This window comes from Pteropus medius, unplaced genomic scaffold (genome assembly GCF_902729225.1).
Source record: "Pteropus medius unplaced genomic scaffold, Ma_sr-lr_union100, whole genome shotgun sequence".
Lineage (NCBI taxonomy): Eukaryota > Metazoa > Chordata > Mammalia > Chiroptera > Pteropodidae > Pteropus > Pteropus medius.
In genome coordinates this window covers 1,647,353-1,673,937 of record NW_024345481.1, presented here as the reverse complement: position 1 = coordinate 1,673,937, position 26,585 = coordinate 1,647,353, and the positions used below count along the sequence as shown (strand labels likewise).

At 42.3% G+C, this 26,585-nt stretch overlaps 1 protein-coding gene and 1 pseudogene across 1 annotated transcript in view; one reads left to right on the top strand and one right to left on the bottom strand.

The window, feature by feature from the left end:
- NOX3 (NADPH oxidase 3) overlaps positions 1–25,504 on the top strand; it is a 43,799-nt gene extending 18,295 nt beyond the window's left edge. Inside the window, exons 7-10 of the mRNA XM_039873933.1 lie at positions 3–165; positions 10,869–11,015; positions 15,124–15,248; positions 25,350–25,504. Of these exons, the coding sequence (XP_039729867.1) occupies positions 3–165; positions 10,869–11,015; positions 15,124–15,248; positions 25,350–25,476 (562 nt within the window). The 3' untranslated portion in view covers positions 25,477–25,504. The remainder of the gene's footprint in view (positions 1–2; positions 166–10,868; positions 11,016–15,123; positions 15,249–25,349) is intronic.
- On the bottom strand, positions 8,448–8,566 carry LOC120611477 (uncharacterized; annotated as a pseudogene).
- Positions 25,505–26,585: the final 1,081 nt, after the last annotated feature.

Sequence of the window (26,585 nt, the reverse complement as noted above, 5' to 3'; positions counted from 1 at the left end):
AGGCTGGCAGTGGACGGGCCATTTGGAGCCACGCTGACGGATGTGTTTCACTATCCAGTGAGCATGTGCATCGCTGCAGGAATCGGGGTCACCCCCTTCGCAGCTCTTCTGAAATCTATATGGTACAAATGTTGTGAGTCACAAACCCAGCCGAAGCTGAACAAGGTATGGAAAAAAATCATTAGCTCGCCCTTCCACGGATTAAAAGGCTCAACATCCTTCTATCTATCATCTGCCAATTCTTGGGGAGGATTTTAATTAACTATGAGGGATAAACTCAAGGATCCTTAACTATACTTATGTTCTTAAAAATCTCCATTCAGTATTACATTTATGAGAAGGGTTATGTCTAATCTTGTTAAAGATGACAAGACATAAATTTTATTGCTTCATTGCCATTACAGGACAAGTAATTGCTCATGTCGGTAAAATATGGACAAGGCTGCAAATGACTATGTGACTGGGCTGCAGTTAGTAATATTAACACAAGGCCTTTTCCTTAGTCTCTTTAGCTTGATACTCTGGTGGCAGGTGTAAAATTCGATATCTTTAACTCATGGACTCAGGGTCTTAATGAGAAGTAAAAATGCCATAACTGGGACTCATCGGCATGCTTACTTGGTGTTGTTTGCCATCCAGCTCCAAATCTCCCTTTTGTCATTTCTGGTATGTTCTCTGATAGATCCTCCATAGTCGCCTTCCTTCCTTTGTCCTATTCAGGGGCTCTGGGCCCTACTTCAACCCTCCTAGGACCAGCAGCAGACCCTAGAGCACAGGAGAAAGGGAGCCTTGCTGACACAGAATGGTGTTGACTCGGGAGGACCCAGGATGTCAGACAAGCCTGGTTCTGGTCCCGACTCTGCCACTTTTCCTCTGGTTGACACTTTAGCTGCAGTTTCCTCGCCTATTAAAGATAGATGCTTGACCAGATCGCCGTGTCTCAGTGTGTGTTCTATGGAACGTCAGTCATATGGTATTGTCCACTGAAGAGAATTCTGTCGTCAAATGAACTTCAGAAACGCTACTGCAAATCCAACCCTAGAAGAGTCCCATCATCCATTAGCATATTAAATAAGTTCTGTAGGAACGAACCTCCTTCGGTTTGCTTCATTCACCCCTCCCCAGCTTCTTTAGCCACAGAGGCTCTCTTCATGTAATGTTTATTGAGGGGCAGCACTCAGTGAGGCACTGGCAATGATGCCAGACCAGGACGTCTCTAAAGTCGGGCTCCCCAACTAAGGAGTACGAGTAAAGTTTGCTATCGTTTCACGAGTTTCCAAGTGACCAGTGCTTGGCATACATTTTCTCGCTTGAATATTGTCATCTTTCTAATAGTCTTACAAAAGTAGATAATACAAGACCTGTTTTCCAGATGAGAAACCTGAAGCTTAGAAAGACTAAAGTGACTTTCCTGAAAATTCATGGGTGATAAAAGGCAGAATCAGGATTCCAATTCAGGCCCCTCTGGCTCTTGCCATGACGTGACCCACGGTAGACGTGACGCCCACCATTCTACTGTGGGATCGCTGGTCAGAGAATCCACCTCAGCCTGGCTTCGCTCTCACTAGAAACATCACCTTGAGTGAATCAGTTCGCCTCTCAGAGCTAGGTTTCATGATCCACACGATGGAGAAATAGGAGTCCACACCCAGTAGGAACCTGAAGCACAGAGAGCGAGTAAATGTTAAGAATGCGAGTTTGAATCCAGATTCTTCTTGTGCTAAAGCCCATCTCCTTTCTTCTGTACCACAATAAGTTTAACAAAGTGTCATAGCCTGTTTGGGCTGCCATCCCAAAGTGCCATAGACTGGGTGGCTTATAAATAGCAGAAATTTATTTCTCCAGTCCCAGATGCTGGAAGTCTGGGATCAGTGTGCTGGCTGAACTGGTGTCTGATGAGAGCCTGCTTCCTGGTCTATATATATCCATCTTCTAGCTAGAACTTCTCATCATCCACAGCCTAAGGGTACAAGGTAGCTCCTTAGAGTCTTTCTCTGTTTAATCAGCAAGAGTCACATTTATCGGCATGCAGTTGGTAGCTCAATGAGGAAAAATAGATAGCTCAAGAAGTCTTTTCCATAAGGGCACTGATCCCATTCTTGAGAGTTCCACCTGCGTGACCCAATCACCTCCCAAAGACCCCACCACCAAGTACCATCATCTTGGAGATTAGGCTCCAACGTGTGAATTCTGAAGTGACAGAAACATTTGGTCAATGGCACAAAGCAAGCAAAACGGCAACCGATTTGTATCTTTAGACCCCACGGTAATGCCTTGTTATGGCTGATGATTTCTCAGTGCTCCTAAGCTTTTCCTTTCCTCTTGCCATCTTCCAAGAAAACCCACTAAGAGAGGTGGCTCATTGCTTCGTGGTTTCCATTATACTAAACACGACGTTTCCTGTGACCTGATGATGATGGACTGTATGTCATTCACTTATTCGTTCAATGAATATTTATTTGGCACCTACTGCATGCCAGGCCCTCTCACACTGACAGGAAAAGCCCATCCCTCTCCTCAGACCAGACCTACAATATTTCATCCTCCTCTCAACACCTCCGCGCCCCATGCATGTTCACAAAATATCTTATTTCCCCTAGCAGTCTCTGAGCTCCCCGAGCATGGCTGCTTTGGACATCTTCATAATGCGACACACACACACACACTGCAAATTTGGACTAAATCAGCGAGTAAATAAATGTCTATATGCCCAAAAGAATGAAAAAAATAGCTTCTGTGTAATTCTCTGTAAGATTCTAGGTTACTAAGGTTAATTCATTTTTTTAATTTGACCCAAAAGGCTATTTGTTCAGTAACGTTACAATTAAAATAATACGTCCCGTCTTTTACTACAAATAGAGAGGAAAAATTCTCCTAAGACCCACAAAATCTTAAAGTCCATATAGGAACCCACGAAAGTCTTAATACCGCTTCTTCACTATTCCATTGTTATTCCCGAGCTCCGTTTTTGGGGTTTCTCAAGGCTGTTTCAGTGAGAGGGTTAAGCAGTTACCACAAAACTACAAAATAGGGACACTGTTATCTATTCCAAAACACAGAATCTATACGATTGGAAATAAAAAACAGTGTTTTTTATAACATAAATATTTAGGGTAATATTGGGTCAGTATTCAGCTGAAAATGAAAATGGTACATGAGATTTAAAAAAAAAAGCTAAAAGCATAGAATTACAAAATAACTTGAGGGGTCTTAACCTCTTAGCGTTGCACATGGCAAGAAAAGTCAGCATCTGTACTTAGGATGAGAAGTGATTTGTCCAAAGTCACCCAGCTGGCTAAAAATCCTGAGTCAGGATAAGAGCATGCGGTTCTGATTTCTATGTCAAAGCTCCTTTATGAAAAACAAATGAGATGTCACGGTATTGAAAGTTTCGGCTGGAAATTACGCTTAAGATCCACTCCCTTAGAGTCTGCATGCATGAGAAAAAGTTTAAGAAGTTTCTCTGTTTTAAAGCAACTCTGCGTTTGTTGGAATACAGCTATCATTAGGCTTATGTAACTAATATTTGTCAGCGCCACCCACATGCTTTTGAGATATAAATACTACTTCTTCCACGAAACTGTCAGCATCTATATAATTTTTAAGTGCAGCAGAGCAAAGCAGTATATATTTATCTAACACTGTCTTCACAATTATACATCCAGGCTATAGTTTTCAGAATGTTCTCTTCTGTAACAAGGAAAGAGGGAAAAACAGCCTAGGGGTTCAGAGCTGGAACGTTAAGCCTAAATGGTTAACTACAGTGGATTTTCTCCCCGTGGAAAACACCAGTTGGCACAAAGACATACATTTTTAGCCTCATATGACAAGTCTACAATAAAAAAAAAAAAAGCACCCAAGTTTTCTCTGTTGTTGCCACTGCAAACCATGTCTCTTTGACCCTTCCGTGATTCTGGAATACTTCTAAGCAAAATGCAGAATAGCCAGTAGGACGCCTACCGCTTCTTCGGGGTCACGCATAGCGCTTTCTATTTGAAGCTGGTGTTTTAAAATTCCTTTCTAACAATCTTTTATTTTTAAAGAGGGTCGGGAGGAAGTGGAAAGGAAGGGAGAGAAGTGATTAGGAGGAGACTTCTCGAGAAGGCAAAATAACAAGAAGTGTAATGACGGCTTGCTGGGAAGAAAATGGGGAAAAGTTGTAATGTATCAGAGGGATATTTTCAACACGGGAGGAAGAGCCAAATTTCACTTAGTGGAGGGCAGATCAGAACGCAGCGCTCCTTTGGGACCAGGGAAGCAGGCGTGAGTGGTGCAGAAGTCTCTGTGATGCGGTGTGGAGAAAGCCAAGTGCCGAAGGGTATAAACGCCCCACAGCGATGGGCGTCCTCCACCCCCTGCCTAACGGGTATAATTAATTCTACATCACACTCAATTTGTGAAAAGAGCTTGAAAAAAATTAGGACAGTTTGCTTGTGCAAACTGTCAAAATGATGAATGAAATAGGTGTGTACGAGTGGGGAGAGAATTGGAAGATTGCTGACATAAATATACTGGCTCCCACTTTATAGTTCTCCCCAATATCACCGCCGTGGAGACAGAACTGAGAGGCCTGCCAGCTGGAAGATTGGGTTCATTTTCTTAAGCGCATATGTAATCTTCAGACTATAATAAAATAGATTATAGAAAAACTGAGATAATATAATTTCTTCATAAATTGTCTTCCTTCATCAGCTCAATAATATATAACTGTGATAATGGGTATTTATAGTGTGTCCCATGCAAAATGGCCTTTGGGTTCTTAACCTAATATAATAAACAGATAATTCAAATAAAAAGACAGCGTGGGCCAGTGGGAACAAGGCAAAGAGGCCAAGAAAGGCAAAAATCCATACTCTACTTAAATATATTAATGAAACAAAAGAGGGCCTGCTCTCTTTCCTAATGAGTGAAAAATGCATTTAATATAATCTATTTAGTTTGAGAAATTATTTACTTTCACTCTCCCTCACACTGGAGCTGTGGCTACACCTGGAATTGATCATCTCTCCTAACCACCGAGATCATTGTCATAAATTGAACTGGGGAGCATGAGGCCACGTTTGCCTTTTCGAAAGACACATGTGCTTCTCATCTTTCACCAGATGGTTTCAAAAGGCATCAGTCCCCCACCAGGCCTCCCCATTGCCCTGTGGGGAAGTGACCAGTATTAATATTAATATTTTTAATATCTTGGTTTATTAACCACACAAGCCATGCAAGATGACAGTGTCTTTGTAAAAGGTTCAAATAAAATACTCAGCCCCAAATGTCCCTTCATTAGTCTCCTCCCTCAGACTAACCACGACCACCACTTTCTTCTCCAGGGGGCTCACCATTAAACGGTTGAGAGCATGTTATCTCATTCTTTTTCCATGCGTTCGCATACACACTCTCACCTACACTCATATGCAGGGTGTTATTTTATTTTTACATAAATAAGTGTGGGGAGAGAAAGAGGGAGAGATTGAGGGGAGGGAAAGAGGGAGAGAAGCATGCATTTTGTTTTGTTTTTGTTTTCTTTATAAAGTCCTTTAGAGCACGTTCAGTGTCGATATCTACCGACTGACTCCTTTCATCTAGTGCCTTCAGAGTATTTTGTAGTATTGATGTCCCACAATTAATGTAATCATTCCGTTATTAATGAACATTTTGTTTGTCCAACCAAATAGCGGCACAGCCATGAAATAGTTATGGTGAAAAATAATGGCTTTAAGAAAACGTCTGAAGGATTAAAACTGATTGACAAAGTCCCGTTTCAGTCTTGTAATAGTTAACTAGAAAAAACAATGTTATAATTATATTTCTTTAAAACGGGATGTGGAAGCCACAGCAAGGAAGCTTCTCAATGAGAAGAAATAGTTGCTTCAAAATTTATTTGCCATTGTATTCATCCAGGATGACCTTTGCGAAAACAACAAAATAAAAGCCAGGACAGTAATAGCTACCATTTATTGAGGAGGTGTTATGTTTTCTAATTATCAGTCATAGTCTTTATCTTTTCAGAGAGAAAAGTTATCTTTTTGGAAAACGGAGATAATTCACTCGATGGAAAGTCTCCATCATCCTGTTGGTTTAGAGCTATGTCCGTTCTGCTACTGTGTACAGTGTGGACGTCTCAGCCAACTCAGGCTGCTATAATAAAAATGCCATCGACTGGCTGACTTAAACAACAAGCACTTATTTCTCACAGCGTTGGAGGCTGGAAGTCCAAGATCAGGGCACGAGCATGGTCAGGTTCTGGTGAGAACTCTCTCCCTGGCTTGCAGATGGCCATCTTCCTGTGGGTCTTCACATGACAGAGAAAAAAGAGAGAGAACTGTGATGTCTTCCTCTTCTTAGAAGTGCACTAATCCCTTTATCGGAGGTCCCACCCTCATGACCTCATCTAAATCTAACTACCTCTTAAAGTCTCTACCTCCAAATACTGTTGTTATCTTGGGTTCGAACATGTAAATCTGGGGGGAGGAGGATGTAAACATTCAGTCCATAATGGTATGGAACAGAAGGTGCTGCCCGGGAGAAGGCAGGGTCACAGTGCGACCCCGTTGTGGGTGGAGGTGTTGGTCAAGATCATGGTCGACTCTGGCACCCTGTAAGACACCTGTAAGACCCTGTAAGACACAGGTTTAGCACGCTTGGAGCCTGGGGTGCATTTTGCTGGTGAAGGAGACTCTGCTTTCAGGACTACGTCTTTGTGATCGATGCTGAGGTTCTCAGCCTGGTGCTGGAGATAAAGTTTGGTTTCACCTCCTCTCAGTGACCACCATCTCTCTAATTTGGGAGTGACCAGTGGGAACGCAGACCTCCAAGTACGAGCAGCTGCGAGCTCTGAGCGCTTAATGGGTGTGTCAGGCATCGTGCTGGATGTTTCCATGAGCCTCATGCTTTTATCTCCACAGTAATCTTGTAGGTTGTTATTCTGTGTGTGTGTGTGTGTGTGTGTGTGTGTGTGTTGCCGTTTTACATATGTGATAATCTAGATTCAAGTTAAATAAACTGCCCCTAGTTACACAGCTCATAGATGCTGAAGCCAGGGGTCTAGGACAGGTTACATGACTCAAAGACTCACAACGTTTAATTATTATGCCACACTGCACCCTAAACATAAGTCCCCATGTACCATTCCCTTCTTTGGATGGGTTCTTGGCCAAAAATAAATAGATAAATAAGTAATTTTGCCCCCATTTCCATCCTTAAGAAATTGATTTGGGGTCTAAAGAAATAGAGGTTGTGTTCATGGATGCCTCTCCAGGCTATGGCACAGGAACCTCTGATAGGAGGGTCTGTGGATTGGTAGTAAAATCAGTTAGTAGCTTTTCTTATTTCATTTGCTGGGATGGTTTATCAAAAAGAAGCACAGGTCCATTATTCTAGTGGCCCCAGATCGCTTCGACCTGGCTCGCTTGCAGGCTACGGGATTTTCAGAGAGCAGCCGGGGCAGTGGGGAGCGCCGGAAGAGGCAGAGCTCGCTGAGGACACAGCCCCGGGGACAGGCGGGGGGTGGGCATCACCCCGCCCTCGGGCCCTCTGAGACCAGACTTGGACTTGGCCGAGTTTGGGCTGGAGGTTCGTGATGGAGAATGGTGTGACAGCGAAGGCCTGTGACAGGCCACAAGCACATAGAACTTCCTACCCCATTACACAGTCCCAGAGGGGAGACCTAAAACATCTGGGGAGCCATCATAGCTACAAGAATGTGCGGGATACATCCCGCAAAAGAAATAACTTCATTGCAATGAAAGCTGAGAACTTTCGTCATTTTTCTCAGGATGACTCTCTGTTTGACAAAACTTTTAAAAGTAACCTTACCGATTTTTGGCCCTTAAGGTGAGCCACAGAATCCCGAAAGCCATGCTTTACATACGTAATGGATTTTAAGGTTGTTTTATTTGGAGAGACTAAGGAAAGATGCATGTTCAGAAGCACAGATCACGGAGACGTAGCCTATCGTTTGGGGTATTTTTTCTACCACTGACCAGGTCTATGTTACTGGCCGAAATGCAGGGGTGGGCCCCCTTCTGTCCCCTCACAGCCAGTGTCCCTCATCATTAGAAAGATGAAAGGGAGTAAAAGTAAATACCTTTTTCCTCAGTTCAAAGTCTCTTTTCTCTTATTCCTGCCTGGAGTACCTCTCGAGCTGAGCCTCCGTTTCCTGCCTTGGCTCTTGCACCGAAGCTGCCTGGTGTCATCTCTGAGTCAATTACAAAAGGAAACACTCACAAAGCTGTTACAAGGAAGCAAAAGGTATAAAAGGCTTGGGAAACCCTAAGAACACTGACCCACAACGAAGCCACAAGAAAGTAAGGACAGAAATGATCTCTATTTGAAAGGACAGGGGTCAGTGTGTGGAGGAAACTAAGATGGGAGTGTTTTTCAAGTAAGGATGGTTGGGACTGGATTCGAAACTGACAAGTTTTTGTTGTTGCTGTTTTGTTTTTTTGTTTTTACACCTACAGCACCCAGTTTTCCTATGTGGTCTCCCATCCAAGGACTAACCAGGCCTGATCCTGCTTAGCTTCCGAGATCAGACGGGATCGGGCTTGTTCAGGGTGGCATGGCTGCAGACTGACGGGTTTTTTAAAAAGCAAATGTTTTGGTTTATTATTCCGATATGAATGCACTTTTACCATGTTTCTTAAAAAAGTGGAAATAATAGAAAATAAGTCAGTAATGTTTGTTCTATACCAGAAGCCACCATTAATGTTCTTGGCTCCAACAACCTCCAGAGGGCGGAGCGGGAGGTGCGTGGGTGAGAACGCCGTTTAATTCCATAGGTTTTTTATTTCCACGGGAACAAAGCGAGGTAAAGGGAGGGCCGACGTTTTCAAAGGCTCAGTTAGATGTGGCACTCCACAACATGAAAAGTAAGAAGCAGCATATTCGTCACCAACATAGGATGCAAAATAGTCCTCCATCCTCCAATCTCCCACACTTATCGTGCGTGCACACACACACACTCACACACACACACACACACAGGCACGGGACTATTTTCCTGCAGCAGCCAGTGTGACCTTTTCCCTCATGGTCCTGCCTCAGATCTTGCCACTCCTCTGCTCAGCACTGACACCCTGCAGTCCCTTCCCATCTCACTCAGAGTCAAAGTCACTATAGCCCCAAAGCCCACGTCTATGTCCCCCACCTTCCTTTGGGACTTCATCTCTTCCCATTCTCCCTCTCTCATTCAGCTCCAGCCAGGACCCCTTTACTCCTTGTCCCCTTCATCTATGGAGCTCCTCACCTTGCCATTTGACTCCCTGGCCTTGTCCATGTCTTCGCTTAAATGTCCCCTTTCCGTGACCACCTGACTTAATGATTGCAACGCTTTTCCAGCCTGCTTTGTGTTTTTCCATAGTATGTTATCACCCATTGACATATTCTGTATTTTACTTCTTAGTTTATTGTTTTTCTTCTCCGTCTAAAACACAAACTGCATAAGGACGGTGAATTTTTTTTCTTTTTTGTTCACTCTTATAGTTCCTGAGCGAAGAACAGGCCTGACATAGAGTAAGCATTTAATAATTATTTGTCGAGTCAGCAAGTGAGTGGATGAACACAATCACTATATTTGTGGGGGTTCATGGGACGTTCACCTACAGGGAGCCCTTGGCTCAATTTCACAACTGGAAAGAGATAGGCACAATTTTGGAGGGATTAACAGGTTATCATTTGTCCTGGGATTAATATTCAAAATGCCCTTCTAAGTAGCAGCTGTCCAACAGATATATAAGCCTTAATTCCTAAGAGAAAAGGTATTATCATCACTAGCTTCTGCTCTACCTGACAATATTTTAAATTCCCACACAAACCTGGAAAGGAAAAGCAAGATGGTTCGCCTTGAAATACATTCTGTGATTTTTTTTTTTTCCTCATGAGTTTCATCTGTTAATTAACTCTCATCTGTAACTTTCATTATATGATGGTGAGCTTGCAGGCTGGCTGGTGGTGGTTGGGGGTGAGGCGGGGAGAACAGTGACTATTGGAAAAGATAATTCCTGGTGGACGTCATGACCAGCTCCCTGGTAGATCTTGTTGCAGAGACTTGTCTCTTTGGGAGTGGGGGGTGCAGGAAACAGCAGTAGGCAGCAGTGGATAGGAAAGTGAGAAAAATCAGGAGAATTAATAGCTCTATTTCCTGTGTTTCCTTCTGGAGACAATTATCTAAAAGCACAAAAACTAAGTCTTTATTTTAACAAACCCAAACTACTTCTTGTCACACAGGAAAGTGTGTTCGAGCCACTTGCTAAGCACAGAGTTTATTTAAAAATGTTCCTAGGCATAATTTTTATTACAGCGGTTGACACACACCATAGTCACCACCCACCAGCTTTTCTTGGACACTGATATGTCTGGCTGAGGGGAAACTTCTGGCCTGTGTGGCTTGATTCTGTAATTACCATAATCCCCACCCTCCCCGATGCCTTGCTGGTGGAGTGGATTAGCGCGCAAGCCTTTGGGGTCCCTGGAGAAGAGAGCTCAAATCTCCAGCTTAGGTCATAAGTAAAGATGAAGGGGCTGGTCTAAAAGTGTATATTCCCCTTTGGGGGCAGTGAAAGGCACAGCTAGCTGTGGTTATTAACCTCGTTCAGAAGAAGCACAGCCAGGAATGTGGCGAATTGATCCTCATCCAGAGAAGCTGGCAACAGCCAACAGGCTCCCGACTCTGAATTCAATCTGGGCTTTTTCAAACTCAATGTGAATTTTTTTCAAAAGAAATCACAGTGTGACTGTTCACTGGCAGAGAGAAGCATGTTATTTTGCAGAAGCGCCCATTTGGGCTCAAATAATTTAATGGAGATAAAGTACTCTGCGATTATCAGCGCATTGTGAAAGAGGAACAAGTCCCTTTTCTCGTCTTCTCCCGACAGGTGTATTTCTACTGGATTTGCCGAGATCCCAGTGCTTTTGAGTGGTTTGCTGATCTCTTACTCTCGTTGGAAACACGCATGAGTGAGCAAGGGAAAACGCACCTTCTGAGTTATCATATATTTCTTACTGGCTGGGATGAAAATCAGGTATCGATAAGTCTGTGAGGATGATCGATATTATCTAAGTCGTCTACTTAGAGCAAAGAGGAGCCATTTCAATGATGAACTATATAGTCATCTGGTAGCACGAAAGAATTATTTTTATGTTCTTGGAAAGGAAAGAAGAAAATAAAACCAGATTAGATAGAGCTATTCAAAGTGTAGCAATGAATGAACCTACTGTTATCTTGCCGAGGAACAGAAAAGAGAAGATAGGAAAAGCGGGTTATTAATGAAAGACAATCCCAAGTTTGGAAATCCAAGAAAAAAACATGTTACTAACAGTGACATTTGTCATCTTAGTGACATCAAGTGGATATTATCGATTGGACGTATTGTCTTGTTGAGCTCCTAATTGGTTCTAATTCTATGCTTTGAGCTTTCCAGAATTAAACAACAACAAAAAAATTCCTTGTTGTTTGCATTCGACATTTTATCGTGTAAAGTATGTGAGCTTTTACAGAAAATAATCATCATGAATACATGGTTTACCCAGAGATTTCTTTTTCTTAAGTCGTTCTTAGAAATTGTGTGCACGTATGTTTATTCACCAAAGATCAAGATGATCGTCTGTTGTGGCAGGTGTTCCGCAGTGTATTGTATTACGTTGAATTTACCAAAAATAATGTGTATCAAAATATTGCACTATGGTAGTATTTCAGTGTTGAGAATATCGAATGATCACTATTAAATTTTAAATCTTTTTTTAACCCCTCAAATATGGAAGCCAACAGTGAACACTAGGTTACGAAATGTATATTCTAATCAGCACTTCTGTAGCAGCCCCTATTGATATTTACTTTGAGGAAAGTGTGTTTGAGATGAGCAGATTTGCATTAATCACTAAATTTACAAGTGAATGTGCTCCTGCCAGCGAGTGAGCGCCCACCCCACCCCCAACACACACACCTACACACACACACTTTAGGACATCACTGTCATTTGACTCTGTGCCTCTGCATGAGTAAGACTTTGTTTAAAATTCAGTAGCTAGCTGAATTTTTAAGGTCCTATTTGCTGTCGGCCTTAAATATTTATTCCTCTGGGATAATTTGAAATAGAGGTTTCTTGAGAACTAGGCTTGAAACATCTTAATGAATTAAATAGTGTTAATTATGTCTTCCAAACATACATTTTCCTTATCCGAGTGGGATTTTTGACTAATGATCTATTTGGTGATGTTCGGGCAGAGTCTTTGTCTTTTGCTTTCTAGGCGCATGCTTGCTCTCCTGCTGCTGGAGTGGATTGGATTCCTAGGTGGGTGTCCACCTAGGAATCTCCGGTCATTTGGGAGTTGCAAGACTGGGCTCTGTTTGATTTTGTGACAGTACAACTTTGCCCCATCCTGTCTCTGCCCCTTCCAAAAGTGTGTTATAAGATATACTTTTTCTCTAGGTACAAGCAAATTAAAATAGACGCGTTCTTAAATTTTTTGCCGTGGCACGTTGGAAATTCTTCAGGAGCTCAAATTCCAGGCAAAAAAAAATAATAACCGGTGCATTCTGTTGGTAAGGAATTAAGAGGAGGCTGTTTTAGAAATAGCCAATTGTTAAATTGAATTTAACAACCTCCGAGTGGCAGAGTGACAAGCACAGAAGGGACAGATGGAATAGGTATTACGAAGGGCAAATCAACAGGGTTTGGAGATTAACTGAGCCTTGGGCTGAAAAATATGGAACAGATATAATTCCAAATGTTTGAACATCAGTGACTGGTAGCTTGACAGTACCACTGCCATGACTAGAAAAGGCCCTTTTTTTTTATTATTAAATATGCCCAGACTTCTCGGTAAGTAATTAAGGCCCCTCCTGACGGGATGGGGGCGCACTTGTCCCGTTGCACTCTCATCATTTTCCACTGGCACTGCAGCCACCCAGCCGTGCATGTTCTCCTGCCAGGCTGTGCACGTTCATGTCCTCCGCCATTCTGTCCCCTCTCCCTGACATGTCACTTAACAGCCTCTGTCTCTCCCCACTGCCTACTGCACAGAATCATTCTTTAAAGCCCAGTCCCCTGTAAGGCCTTCCTCAATTCTCCTAGTCAAAAATGACGTGGGGCTTCGCCAGAGCACTTTGCTTCTGTCTCTAGTACAGAGAGGTCTCGGTCTGACTCCCACCATGCTTCCGGTACATGTGCGCGCCCCTTCCTTCCCTGACCTCGCCAAGCAGAGACCTTCTCTCTTTCTTCTTCATACCTCTCCACTTGTACACTGCCCAATTGTAGGACTCACTCCACAGTTGTAAACTGAAGTCATGAGTTATTTGGGAAGATTCTTGTCTAGCTAATCGATGATCGATTTGAAGGAATGAAAAGAATTCTGCAGAAAAATGTGTTTGGGCAGAACTCCACTCAGGCAGGAAGATGAGGGCTGGGGCAAGAAGGTCTGGATTTATTTTTGCAGATTATGCTAATTGGGACCATGAACATGGAAGGTCTTGGGGAGTGGTGGTCCAAATGAGATGCAAAGAACTCAGATCGGAGACTGGGAAGGCAGCTACATTTTGAAACAGGAGAATATGATAGGAAAATAAAACCTAATGTTATTCCCTTGAATCAATAGCAAAGCCAGAGAGAAGTAGAAGAGATGAGATTTTATAATGCAAATAGAATCAAGAAGTAACGTTTAGCCACGTGGTGAAGAAGCCGAGGAGAATAAGGCCAGAGTTGGTCATCGGATGTGACACTTAGTCAAAAGTAAATTAACCAACTTTGTCGTCTTCTTTACCCACTGCAGAAATCAGCTTCCTATATGGTACCAATCGATCCTACTGTTAAGCGAGAGGTCTATGGGGATACGAAACTGCCACTCTGATCTGGAGGCTAGGACAATCCTGACTTTGAGTTCCAGTTCTGATAACAGGGCTTCTGCCCACTTCCAAGACTCAATCCTGAACTACCATCTCGGTTCTTATGCTTGGACTTTTGTCCTGAACTTCATGCTTTACTCTCTGTCTTAATAAGCTTGCCCTCTTCCCGCCATTTTTCTCTCTTCCCAAACTCAGTTCCAATTGCACTCCTGCCACCTGGGGTCACATTCGCTCGATGACACCTTCCTGCAGCATGGATTTCTGTGATTCCGCCACCATCTTCCGTCATTGACTGCCCTGTTGAGGCACCTGTATTACCTTCTGCTCAGCCTCCCTACTGCTGGCTGCTTTTCTAGCCTGATAAGAAAGTCATTTGGGGAAGTCAGGCATGCAACAGGAATCATGCTGTAAGAGTTGGGTCTAGCAAGCTTATTAGCTGAACTGGTCAGAAGCAGGGAGAGTTAGGATCTGAGCAAACAGAGCATCAAAGGGTACAATATGTAAGCTCAAGAGCTGCGGAGAATTCTATGGAATGAGCACAGGGAACACAAATCCCAGGAGGTAAAAAGCAAGGCAGCTACGAGACTTCAACAACAAAAGATTATCACTAAGTACTGCTATGTCCAGGCTCTTATTTATCAACCACTAGTTACCTGATGCCTATGTGCCTTCATGTTACTTAAAGGCACAGAGCTCCACTCCTACCCTTTGCTATGATTGACCACCATGTCCTGTCTGCCAGACTCAGCATCCTTCCTGCACTTGAACCCAGATAGTACACTTGAAACCGTTCCAACCTAGCAGGCAGATCTGACCGTGAGATCTTCTTCTTGGATGTTTCCTATCACTATAATCTGGCAGTGTTCTTCTCAAACCCCAAGGTTTAATAGTAAGCGAATGGGGACAGAGGTACAGATTCATTTTTGAAAAGTTTGGCAGAAAAGAGGAAGTGGCTTAGTGCTTGCTTGCCTTTAACCATATTCACTCTATTACTCTCACATTTTTAAAGAAAAATTTTCTTTCCACGTTCACGTTACTGCACATATACTCTACAGAAGGCACTTTGTATCAATAGTGCCCAAAGCGGAATACAAAGATCAAAGATGGGATGCCTGTTCTAAAACGCAGAATTGATGGTATCTGATAATGATAAACATTTTTAGCCCCATAAAGAATTTTTCGAGTATTAAATCTACAAATGATCATAATTACTTCATCTTTTATTTAGCGGCAGATTCCTTTTATTTTTCAATTCGAAATGCCATCTGACATTGCGGTTTCTATTTTAGGCTATTCACATCGCTTTACACTGGGATGAAAATACTGATGTGATCACGGGATTAAAGCAGAAAACCTTCTATGGGAGACCGAACTGGAACAATGAGTTCCGGCAGATCGCCTACAATCACCCCAGGTAAGGCACTCTCTTCCCACCGCCTGCCGAGCGTCTCCCTGGATGAAAACAAGTCACTGCTGAAACAGAAAGCTCTTGGGCACAAGCTGGTTAACCTTCAGTGGAGGCACTTCGTTTAAAGCTAAAATGTCAACCTTAGAAAACGTGGTCATGGGATGTTTCAGGAACCACAATCTCTGCTTGACTGGTTTATAACATCTGACAATCGGCGATTCTGTTGGAACGAACGCCTAAACGCAATTCATGATAGTATTTCTTGAACTACCTATGTTTTCAAGAAATCTTTGGTGAGCATAGTTGATTTCTAATCACCTAACTGGAGAATTCACTCACGTCCCGCTGTAAATTGTATCTAGCACGTCTACCAAAGCAGACAGGAAACATTACAAGACCAAGCTGGGATTTAATGTGGTGGTTAGAGACCCTGAATCTGGAGCCCAGGTGCCTGGGTATGAATTCTGCCGTTACCACTAGTTTACTTGGGCAGGCGATTTATCCTGCCACTGACTTAGTCGTCTTCTTTGGAAACTGCAGGTAACAGTAGTGCTTGCCTCCCAAGCTTCTTTCTGTGAGGATGAAATGTGCGAATATGTATAAAGTGACTTCGAATTCAGTAACTGTTAGCTGCTATCATCATTATTATCGTTTCAATTATTACTACAATTACCTTCATTATGTAATAACCTTCTGCGTAGAAGAAGGAAAGCATTTGCTCTGAGCGTGAAAGCAGGTGTGATGGCTCTGCTTTCAGATTCTAGAAGTTACTGGCTATGTGACCTAAGGCATGTTCAAGCTTTTGTAAAACATGGAGGATACCATGCCATCACAGTATGGTTTTTATAATTAAAAACAAAACAAAACAAAACAAAAAAAACATAGTATGTTGAAGAGAGAGCTTGGTAAAGTGCAAAGCACTAATGAAAACATTTATCACTGTTATAGATGCCCTAGATCAGTCTAGATAACCTCCATTATCTATGGCCCTTGAAAGTCAGGAAGTCCTTGCACTGTTTGTGTTTAAAGAGTACTTTCCATATTTGAGGAAAGACCTGAAGGAAGCAAGGGAGTGTGCCATGGAGACGACTGGGAAAGAGCAGAGGGCAGCGCTGCTCTGAACAGGAGGTGCAGTTCTTGGCGTGACTCAAGAGGCCAGTGAGGTCGGGACAGCATGGATGAGAGGGAGGGCAGAGGGGGAGGCGTTTGGGAGCGGTAACTGGGCAGTTATGGGTCATTTTAAGGCTTTAGATTTTATTCTGAGAGGGAACACCGCTAAAAGGTTTGAGCAGAAGAGCGACATGATCCATCTTACCTTTAATGAGATCACTTCTGGTTGCTGTGTGAGAATAGATCGTAAGGGCCCTAAGGCAGAAGTGGCGAGGCCAGCAAGGGGGTAGGCAGTGGTGGTCGCTTGGAGGTGCCAAGAAGCAATTAGATTCTGGGTATTTTGTTAAGGCAGAGCTGACACGACTTGCCGATGGTTTGGATGGGAGGCAGGCATGGATTTACCACTTACTGATATGGGGGTGACTGTAAGAGGAGCGGGTTGGCAGGCATTGGATATCAGGGGTTCCGTTTTTTTGATATGTTTAGCTTAAGATGCCTGCTGTGCCTCCAAGTGCAGATGTCGCGTAGGCAGATGAATCTGAGTCAGGAGTTTAGGGGAGAAGTTTGGGCTGGAGATACACCCTTGAGAGGTATCAACATATAAAATGTTTGGGACCACGAAACCGGATGGGATCACTGAAGAAGCAAATATAGATCGACAAGAGTTCCAAGAACCTCTGTGTATCTTCTAATACACAGAAGATAGGGCAATATATTGTCTACCTGCAGGGTACGGACTTTAATATATATCACCCACAGCGATGTTATTCATCATGTCATTTAGGTCTTCTGTACTTTGGCCTTTCTTTTTCCTGTCCGCTTTATCAGTTTTGAACCATTAAGAGCAAATTAAAACCTAGTAGGGTATTTCTGACTAATTCCCTATTTCCCGTGATTTCCCTAGCGTCTTGCCATCTCTCCCCTCAGTTCCGCTATTGCTGCTTTGTGGTTTCCTTTCACAGAGGTCATCGCTTCATTAAACCTTTTGTAATTAATTCCCTAGTTTTTTTCTGCTCTATAGGATACTTTCTTGGTGAACGTTATTCATCTTTTGGTCAGTTTGGTTCTTTGTTTTTGCATTTTTCTTATATTCTTGTTATGTCAGAACTATTCCACTTCCTTTTATATTGTCAATGAAGTTGTTAAATTTCCCTAGAGGGCTATCCGAAGGAGGTTTGGTGAGGAAGGAGGTGGGGAAGGAGTGACCGAGTAGCTGCCCCAAGTTCATAAGCCATGCCACTCCAGCGGCCTCCGTCTTGTGTCTTCACTCCGACTGAAACTGACCCATGCTCTCTGATACCCCTGCCAACCCTTTCCTTCCACACCCTGCGCCCCGGCAGCCTGCCCGAGAACACCTGGACCTAAAACAAGAGTGTTCACTGTGGAGGCTCTGGACTCCTGAGCACCCCGGGTCCACCTCAGCCCAAAGGAGAAATAGCTGGAAGGAGAACTTATGGGGACTTGCTCCTGACCTTGAATTGTCCTGAAAGTAAAAGACTTCCGACGAGAAGGGCCAGGAGAAGCAGAACCTTTGCCTTCAGGGTTAAGGGAGAGAGAGGGTGGACCAGCTGCTCCATCACTTCCCCGCCTTGGGCTCAGCCTCAGATGACCTGTAAGAGCCAGCCAAGCCCCACAGCAAGTGGCCATGGGACTCTTCAGGCACCACTCCTGAAACCCATTTGCTCCATTTTGCCTCTTGCCTTGACCCTTGCTGACACTTGGCCTGGGACTCCGTTCTGACGACCCATCTTCTCTCCAAATATGGTGCTTTGAACCCATCCTGGCTTCTGGAGCCTGAGAACCTGGCTCCTCTGTAAGCCCTACTCAATGCTCAGTCCGGGCTCCTAGACCCCCGCCAGCCTCCTCTGTGCCCTGAAGGTCACCACCCTTCATTTCACACCCATCGGGTGCTTGTCCAAGAGGCCAAGACTGGATTGTTGTATCTGTGGTTTCCTTTAAAAGATTATAGGTGGAAAACTAACAAAATGTTACAAGCTCATATGTTACAGCCACAACCAGATTTTTTGTTGCTATTTTCTCTTTTTGGGAAAAAAAATATATATATATATTCATCTAATGTTTTATATTCAGTTTTCAATTGTTATGGAGTGAATGTTGCCACTTTGCGGGCTTTTCACGCAGACCCATCTTGGTTTTAAGTTCTTATAGATAGGACCATTCTTTGTTATGATTTCCCTTTATCGATGTGTCACATTGCATTTGTTTATTTTTGTTACACGTGACGTTTGCAGCCCAGTGGGGAAGGCTTTTCGAGCCAAACCATTTAATTATCTCCCTGTCTGCAGAAAGGTGTGAGCCAGAAACACAGCGTCGAGACACCCAGAGTGGAACTGAGTTTGCACAAACTCTGCCCCCTAAATTATGTTGCATAGTGCTGAAAAGCGAATCCGTCCAATTTTGCAAGGAGTGAGGAATAATGAGCAGTTTGAAGGTGGGAAAACGATCTGGCTGTCACTTCTCTTGTTATCCTTGTAAGGAGTGTGTTCATTCCTTTTCAGAAGCCATAATCAGAGTTCAGTACATAAATGGACTTAAAGCTCAGTTGAATTTTTCAGCACAGTAGTGATATAAACTCTCTTCTTGATGGATGACTTCATGTCTTCCAGGGTATAAGAGGCCCCCCAAGCTTCGGATGTCACTGAAATCTCTACAGCTTACTAGAATTTCTAGCCCCCAAATTTTAAAAAAATAGCATATTTTTAATAGCCTTAGACTCTAGAACACCGCAACTGATTATATAGCTTCAACTATCAATGTCATTAATATTAGGCACTTGTAGGCAAAGATCATTGATCGTTTTACCCCTGGAATGCCAGTTCCCTGGGAAAAGACATGTCATCAATAAAGAGCTTTGCATCACCTTTCCAAGAGACTTTTAAAATGACCTCCTTAAAATAATTTTGTTTTCTGCTGCGCGAAAGAAGATTTATGTTTAACGAAGCTTTTAATGAAGAAATCTCGGAAAGAGAATGCCAATAAAATCTAATTTTTAAACAAGAAAATTTAATATGGAGAAGTATCTCAATATCCTGGCCTTTGTCCAGATATAAATGAAACACACAATCCAATTAGGGTTCTACACAAAGGACAAAGTAACATTAATTTTCCTCAAGATGGTTATTAAGGAGATAAACAGTATGTTTTCCCCTGATTATGTCAAGGATGTGTTTGTTCCCAAGTCTACTTGGCTAGTCTACAAGACAGGCCTGCCCTGTCATTAGCTCATATCTTTTGGCAAAGATGGGTCAGAAAGAATTGGTGGGTTTGTTAGTGGCCTCAAAAAAGGTTCTTTGTTCTTGAAGGCCTTTGAAGTGGGCTCTCAACCATTTCTATTCATCAGCACGAAGCCAAGGATTCTTAGGGCTTACTCTTTTAAAAACATTTACCTGTTCGCTCAAAGCTGGAGTTTTTCTTGCTCTAAAAAGAAGGAGTTAAATCAAAAGAATAAAGGGAAGAGGGGCAAAAATATTTTTTTTATAGAACATGAAAAACAGCACCAAAAATAAAGCTTGAAGGGAAGCAGATCAAAGAGAATAGTGCAAGCTATAAAGGAACCAGAAAATTGCAAAAATAACAGTAACAGAGAAACAAATTGATGGGCATCAAAATGAATACAAATAAGGAAAGGGGAAGAAAAAATTAAACAGATCAAAGACTGAAAGTTAAAAACGAGAAAACGTATTCTATTGTTTTTATTTGCAATTAATTTTCATAATTATGTCAGCCGTATTACAAAAACAAAAGTGTAATTTTAAAAGAAGAGGATCAATAAATAGTAACGGGCTGAATAAGAAGCAAATCTTTGATTGGTATGCCCAAAATCACATGCCTGTGACAACTGTTGTGCACTGCTTAAGTTAGACAGGCACAGAAAAGTACTCTAAATACAAAAACGATGAAAATTATTCTCTCGGGTAAAATATAGTAGGTTAATTAATAACATGTATTGATATCCATATCTTACTAATCTATAGAAATATGTATCTTATACAAAAATGGAAGTCGTATTTCATTTTTTTGTAAGCATTCTCAATGTGTTCTCAAGCTTTAGATAAATATTCAGAAAATTAGGGACTTGTTTCCAAGAAGGTGGAGACGGAACGAAAATAAAGATATTTTTATCACATCTAGCTTTTTGATAAACACATTGTGCAACTACTCAACCTTCTGGATAAATGGATCAGTTGTTTTTAATTAATTGAATAAAATGACTTTCCATAAGACTTCAATCTTTGATCATAAACTTCACGTAATATTTATAGTTTGTCACTTATCTACTAATAACTTCACCATGCCTCGTAGGCGTGAAGCTTTATGTAATTAATAAACATAAAAACTTAGAAGAGTTGGCCAGTTTTTCATAACTTTGATAGAAGCGTTTCTTTCATCTGGAAGGAAAAATAATAAAGAATAAAAGAGTACTACCATTTGTTAGAAGAGTTCAACCCAACCCAATGATGAGAAAAGGTGCTAACCATATGATCGGGAGCTTCTAATACATATTGTATGTATTTTTTTTAGACCACCCATTGTTTTCAGAAGTGTAAAAATACCTTTATACTAAATTGAGTAAATGTGTCCATCTGGAACCACATTTGCTTATGTGCACACCCTCCGCTTCTCATTTGTACATGCATATGTGCAAAATGGTTTCAAATGATATTTTTAAGAAATTAAAATTCTGATTACAGCATACAAGCAAGACCCTCTCTCTGTCTAACAGGATAACCTAAACATCCATTATATGACTAAAATGTTCAGAATACTCAAAGAAATAGACTTAAGTGGAACCCTGACACATGATAAAGTATAGCTTCATGAGAATAATAATGTCACCATAAACTTATGACTGGGATATTGTTAGCATATTTAAATAGTACCTTTCCACCAGAGGATACCAGCTCTCCATTTACAATCAAGTAAAGAGTCAATGAAAATTACTGGCATTACTGCATTTGTAGTAGTTGACATTAGGGAGGTAGGTGAGCACAAGGCAGATTTAACATTGCTCGGCGAAGTTTCCTTGGTGATGTCATCTATCAGAATATTAGATACGGCTAAAATATTAGGATATTTCTGTATGAAGCTGTATATATTTTAGTGTTTCATCAGAGAGGGAAAGGGGACAGGATTGGCAGAAGAACGGCTCTACCATTTCTGGTGATCCGACGCCACGAGTCAACTATTTTCATTTCTCTCCCCTATTGGACCGCAGTGTCCTCCAGGGCAGCAGCTTTATCTATGCCCCTCAGAGGCAAGCACAGTGACCAGCCTCAGCAAATGAAGGGACAGCGAGAAGGATGAGGAAGCTGGGACAAAAGTCTTAAGTCTTGCCAGAGAAGATGGAGTTGGCAGGAAGAGGGCAGAAGTGCCACAGCTGTGAGCAAGCTGTCAGGGCCACGTGTAACTCCTAATGAACAACTGAGTAATTAAGATGCAGAGAAGAGTCACAGAGCAGGCTGCTACTGATCAATTGCAAGATGGGTTAAAAAAAAAAAAAAAACTGGCCCACGCAGTTATCATCTGTGGTTATGAAAAAGAAGGTGTTGTACAAAATATAATTATGCGATGAATCATTTGGAGGCCTCTCTAATGAAAAACATTCTCTAAGAAAGATTAACCAGGAGTCGTATCCATTGTCTGATGCCGAGTCTGTAGCTTTCCTTGTCTTCTTTCTAAACCTTCATAAATCCACGGGAAGCTTCTGTTTATCGATTTTATTTGCAGAAAGCACTCAGGGTATAAAGTAATTTGATTTTTTTTAAAATGGGGTTTAGGGTCTGCCCCTACAGGGTTATAACTTACCAAGCATAAAAGCCAACACATAAAAACAAACATACAATTTAAAGAGAGAAGGGCTCAAGGCAGCAGAACCCGACAATCCGGCAAGATGGTGGAATGACTCCCGGGTGCCCTCACTCTCCCATATATCTGCTGGACTGAAATCTCCCGGTGGGTGACATTTTAAATGCCTTTCGTGCATGGCATTGCTGAACTGTTTTGAAAAAATGCATCAACCCCACAGAGAAGAGATGATAGTTATTTAGCAAATAAGAGGGGTTGGAGAGAGGATTCTCTTTATTGTTTATCGGAGTTAAGTATAATGCTGTAATGTTAACCATCTTTGCAGCTTGTATAAAATTTGTCCTTTTCTCGTCAAAGTCAGCAGCTCAGGCTGATCAATGCGGCTAATGTCATCCCTGACCCATCTCCTCCTGCGTCTGCAGGCTTGGCAGGCTGTAAACTGAAGAATAATGCCTCGTGTTTTTATTCTTCTTTTACAGAGCATCTTTTTTTCTTTTCTTTTTTTTAATTCTAAGCAATCGTGGGTAATTAAACTTTATAGAAGAATTTTTCTCTTTACCATTCCCATTAGGGTTCTCTTGCACTTGTCCATTGCCTCATAAAAGAAAAAAAAAAATGCTACCACATCTGTGCCTTAACTGTTTTTGTGTGGATTCTCAACTCCGTGATTCACACTTGGCATTTGCGACAAGAAAGCTCTGTATTTGAAATCACGAATGCCGAGGAGGGTAAGCAAGGCAAGCAAAAGAATGCTGTGTGTGGGGACAGGAATGCTCAGAGAACTGGTGACGGACTGGCCTTTCCGCCTCAGCGGAAGGGAGATAATGAATGGCCTTTGTGAGACTCCGGTGATTGCATAACCATGACAGGTACATGAATACAGGAAAGTGTGTACTTAGCTGAGCAGTGTAATAGCCACAACTTCAAAAGGAGCAGGATAGCTGTGAACTGCTGGGGACAGCAGTGGTACACCTGGCAGCCAGCAATCAGAATCTTTTGAAATGGAGTCTTAAAGGCAGAGCATCAAAGAGTAGCCTCAGCTTCTGCAAGCACTCGCCTTGGCTGCAAATGAAAGGGCAAACTTAGCCCGTTGGGAATGGGCCAGTGGGCAATCTCTATGGCGACACCCACACTAATGGAAAATTATCACCACCCATAACAGTGTCTTTGAACCTAGATGCAACGGTACCTCTGGGCATCAGACACAAAGCCAAGCTGTGACCTCTCACTAGGAAAGGGTTTACCTGACCAATCTATCATTCCAAATGTTTCAGTCCAGAACTTAAAAAACCTAGTGATAGAGTGTTGATCCAGAAAGTCTGTAATCATCTCTGGGTTAACAGCCCGCATTGCATCTGGTCAGTTTGATGGAGCAGGCAGACATCACGTGGGTCATCACGTAAGCTGTCACCGAGAGCTCACCATGTGCCTGCAATGTCTTGTCTACTTCTCACAGAGGTTCTAGGAGCTGGGTACTATAATTCTCTCCATTTTATAATTAAGAACATGAGAACTTTGAAGAGATACTTAACATGCCCCAAACTGCTCAGCAACAAAGCAGTCGGACCGATAGCGCTCGCGACCACTGCCTTTTATTCCCATCAATACCGTACACGTGCTTCTGTTTTTCTGAAAACGTACTTTCTTGAATTCAGTCATGGGAATGACGTCTTTGAAAATGGCACTTACACATTTTAAACATATCGTCATTTATGAATGAATCTACTTGATAAGTTCCTTTGAAGCTAGAGTTTTAAATGTGATTGAACCATCAAATTCTACCATGGATATTGTGGTCGTGGAATACATAATTACAGGTGCATACGATGCATGGCAGAGAACCATGTTAATACATGAGCTCAGAAGAACGAACAAAGCACTTCCCAACAGAAACCAGGTACGAAGAAGTAGAGGCGATGCAGTGGGCGCCATGGCCCAGGGGTCCAAGGAATTCCTCTCAGACGGTGTATCTCAAAGTGCGGCTCATATACCATGTGCTCCAGTGTCAGCTGGGGGCCTTGCTAGAAATGCATACCTTGGACCTAAGCCTGGGAACCTATGTGTTAACAATATGCCTAGATAATTCTATGCACAGGAAAATAGAATTTTTGACCTAGACTAGAGTAACTAATTAAACTTGTGGTAGAGATGGAAGAAAAAATGCTATCAGGAACAGCACAATGCCAGACAAGGGGAAGCGTGGTCTCCATAAGTCCACGTAGAGATGGGTCCCTCCTGACTTCCAGAGACAACCCAAGTCCTTTCACCGGTGGCATCGTTTATGTGTCCGCAGAGCTGGCGTTCTCGGTCTCGGGACAGTCACTATATGCAAAAATATCTCTGCAACACAGTTTTCTAAAATATCATGATTACAGGTGACAACTTTTGGGTGGCTACATTTTCAGCAATATCTTTTTTTTCCCAAGTCTTCTTTTTTTGGCCATCTTTGAAAACTAAAGTAATTCCAACAGGAGGAATAAACTAGGTTGCTATGACTTTGGTATATGTTTTATTATCTATAAAAAGGCAGGGTTGAACGGGATGTTAGGAACAACTGACACTTTTAAAACCTTTTTGACTGCATCATTGCATTTTGCTTTCAATAAAACATCAATGAGGTCATTATTATTTTAGTTTTACACGTGTGGAGATCGAGGTCCAGTGTCTTGCCCAAGACCATGCAGATAATAATCTGCAGGATCATGTATTCATTCATTCAACAAACATGTGTCGATTGTCTCCTGGACGCCAAGCACTATTCCGGGGGCAGGATTACAGTCAGAGACGAGGAAAACAGACAAGGTTCCCACTCTCAAGGAGCTTACATTCTAGTCACCTTCCAAACGGACACTTCGCTGATCAAAGTCGCCAGACTGAAATTGCAGGCCATGTCGCCTCTGTAGTGAAACTCCCTCCCTAGTCATCAGGTCCCGCCAGCCTCAGTCTTCTCGAGTCCACTTACCTGTGCGATTCAGGGCATAACGGGACCCTGGACACCTGCGGGTGATCATAGTTCCGAAAGCAGGAAGAGGGAAAGAAGGAAGTGGGTGCAGAAAAATCAGTGAAGTCACAACCACAGTCACTCTGCTGATTTTACAGTTCTGTCTCGGCTTGTGGTTGGCCTTGACCCTGTGTAACATGTCCTTTCTCTCCCGCCCCGCCCCACCGCAGCAGCAGCATTGGCGTGTTCTTCTGCGGACCCAAAGCTCTCTCGAAGACGCTCCGAAGGATGTGCCGCTTACATTCATCAGCCGATCCGAGAGGGGTCCATTTCTATTACAACAAAGAAAGCTTCTAGACTTTGGGATGAAATCTACATACTGTGTAAGTGGCGACCATCATACAGGTCAGGGCTTGGGGAACTTTTCCTGTGAAGGGCCAAATAGTAACGATTTTAGGCCCCGTGGACCATGTGGTCTCAGTCACAACTGTTCGACCCTGTCAGTATACTGCGCCAGAGTAGCCGCAAACAACACGTCAGTGAATGGTGTTGTTCTTTTGCAACAAAAATTCGTTTATGAGCCCTGAAGTCAAATTTCATGTAATTTTCTTGTGTCATAAAATATTCTTTTGATTTGTTTTCGATGATTTAAAAATGTAAGTGACATTCTTAGCTCATGGGCTGTCCAAAAAACAGATAGTGGGCCAGTAGGTAGTTTGCTGACCCCTGATATACAGAATCAGTCCCAAACTTGTTTTGGTACTGAACGCTACATCCAACATGAGACTGGCATGGGGGTTTGAATTCTAGTCTTGTTTAGAAGTCATTTCAACTTTCCATTATCCCGATGGCAGAGACGTCTGCTTTATATCCAAACCTGATCTTTTCTGTATAAACTTTGTATTTTTTTCATCCTCTGCAGACCTGAGAAATCACCAGTGGGGGTTTCAAGTATATATATAATCCTTTATGTACTTGCAAATGACAATAAAATCATCCCTTTCCTAGTGTAAACAATACTGAATTCTTAAACTTTAACTCTAGAATATATATTAGATCCCTTCAGTCATTCTTGTTGCTCTTCTTTAAATCCATTTCGTTTTTCACATCCTCTGAAAATGTGCTGACTAAAGCGAGATATAATATTCTAATAGAAGCATGATTAGTATGAGTAGAAGAGTGATATTTCAGATGTTGTATGCTATATGCTTTTCTAAATTGTTTGCCTTTTTTTTCTTTTTTCTTCCTTTCTTCCTTTCTTATATCTTTCTCAGTCTCTTTTAACAAATGCTTTTTATTAAAATAACATTTTGATCTATGATCATTTTGACACACACTCCAATTCGCCTTCTGCCTCACAAACATACTGGGATTTTATTTTAAATTATATATTCTCATTGAGCTGGTCTTTCCATACCACGCAGCTGTTTTACCCCAAAAGTGTTCCCAAAGTTCTTTGTGTCTTC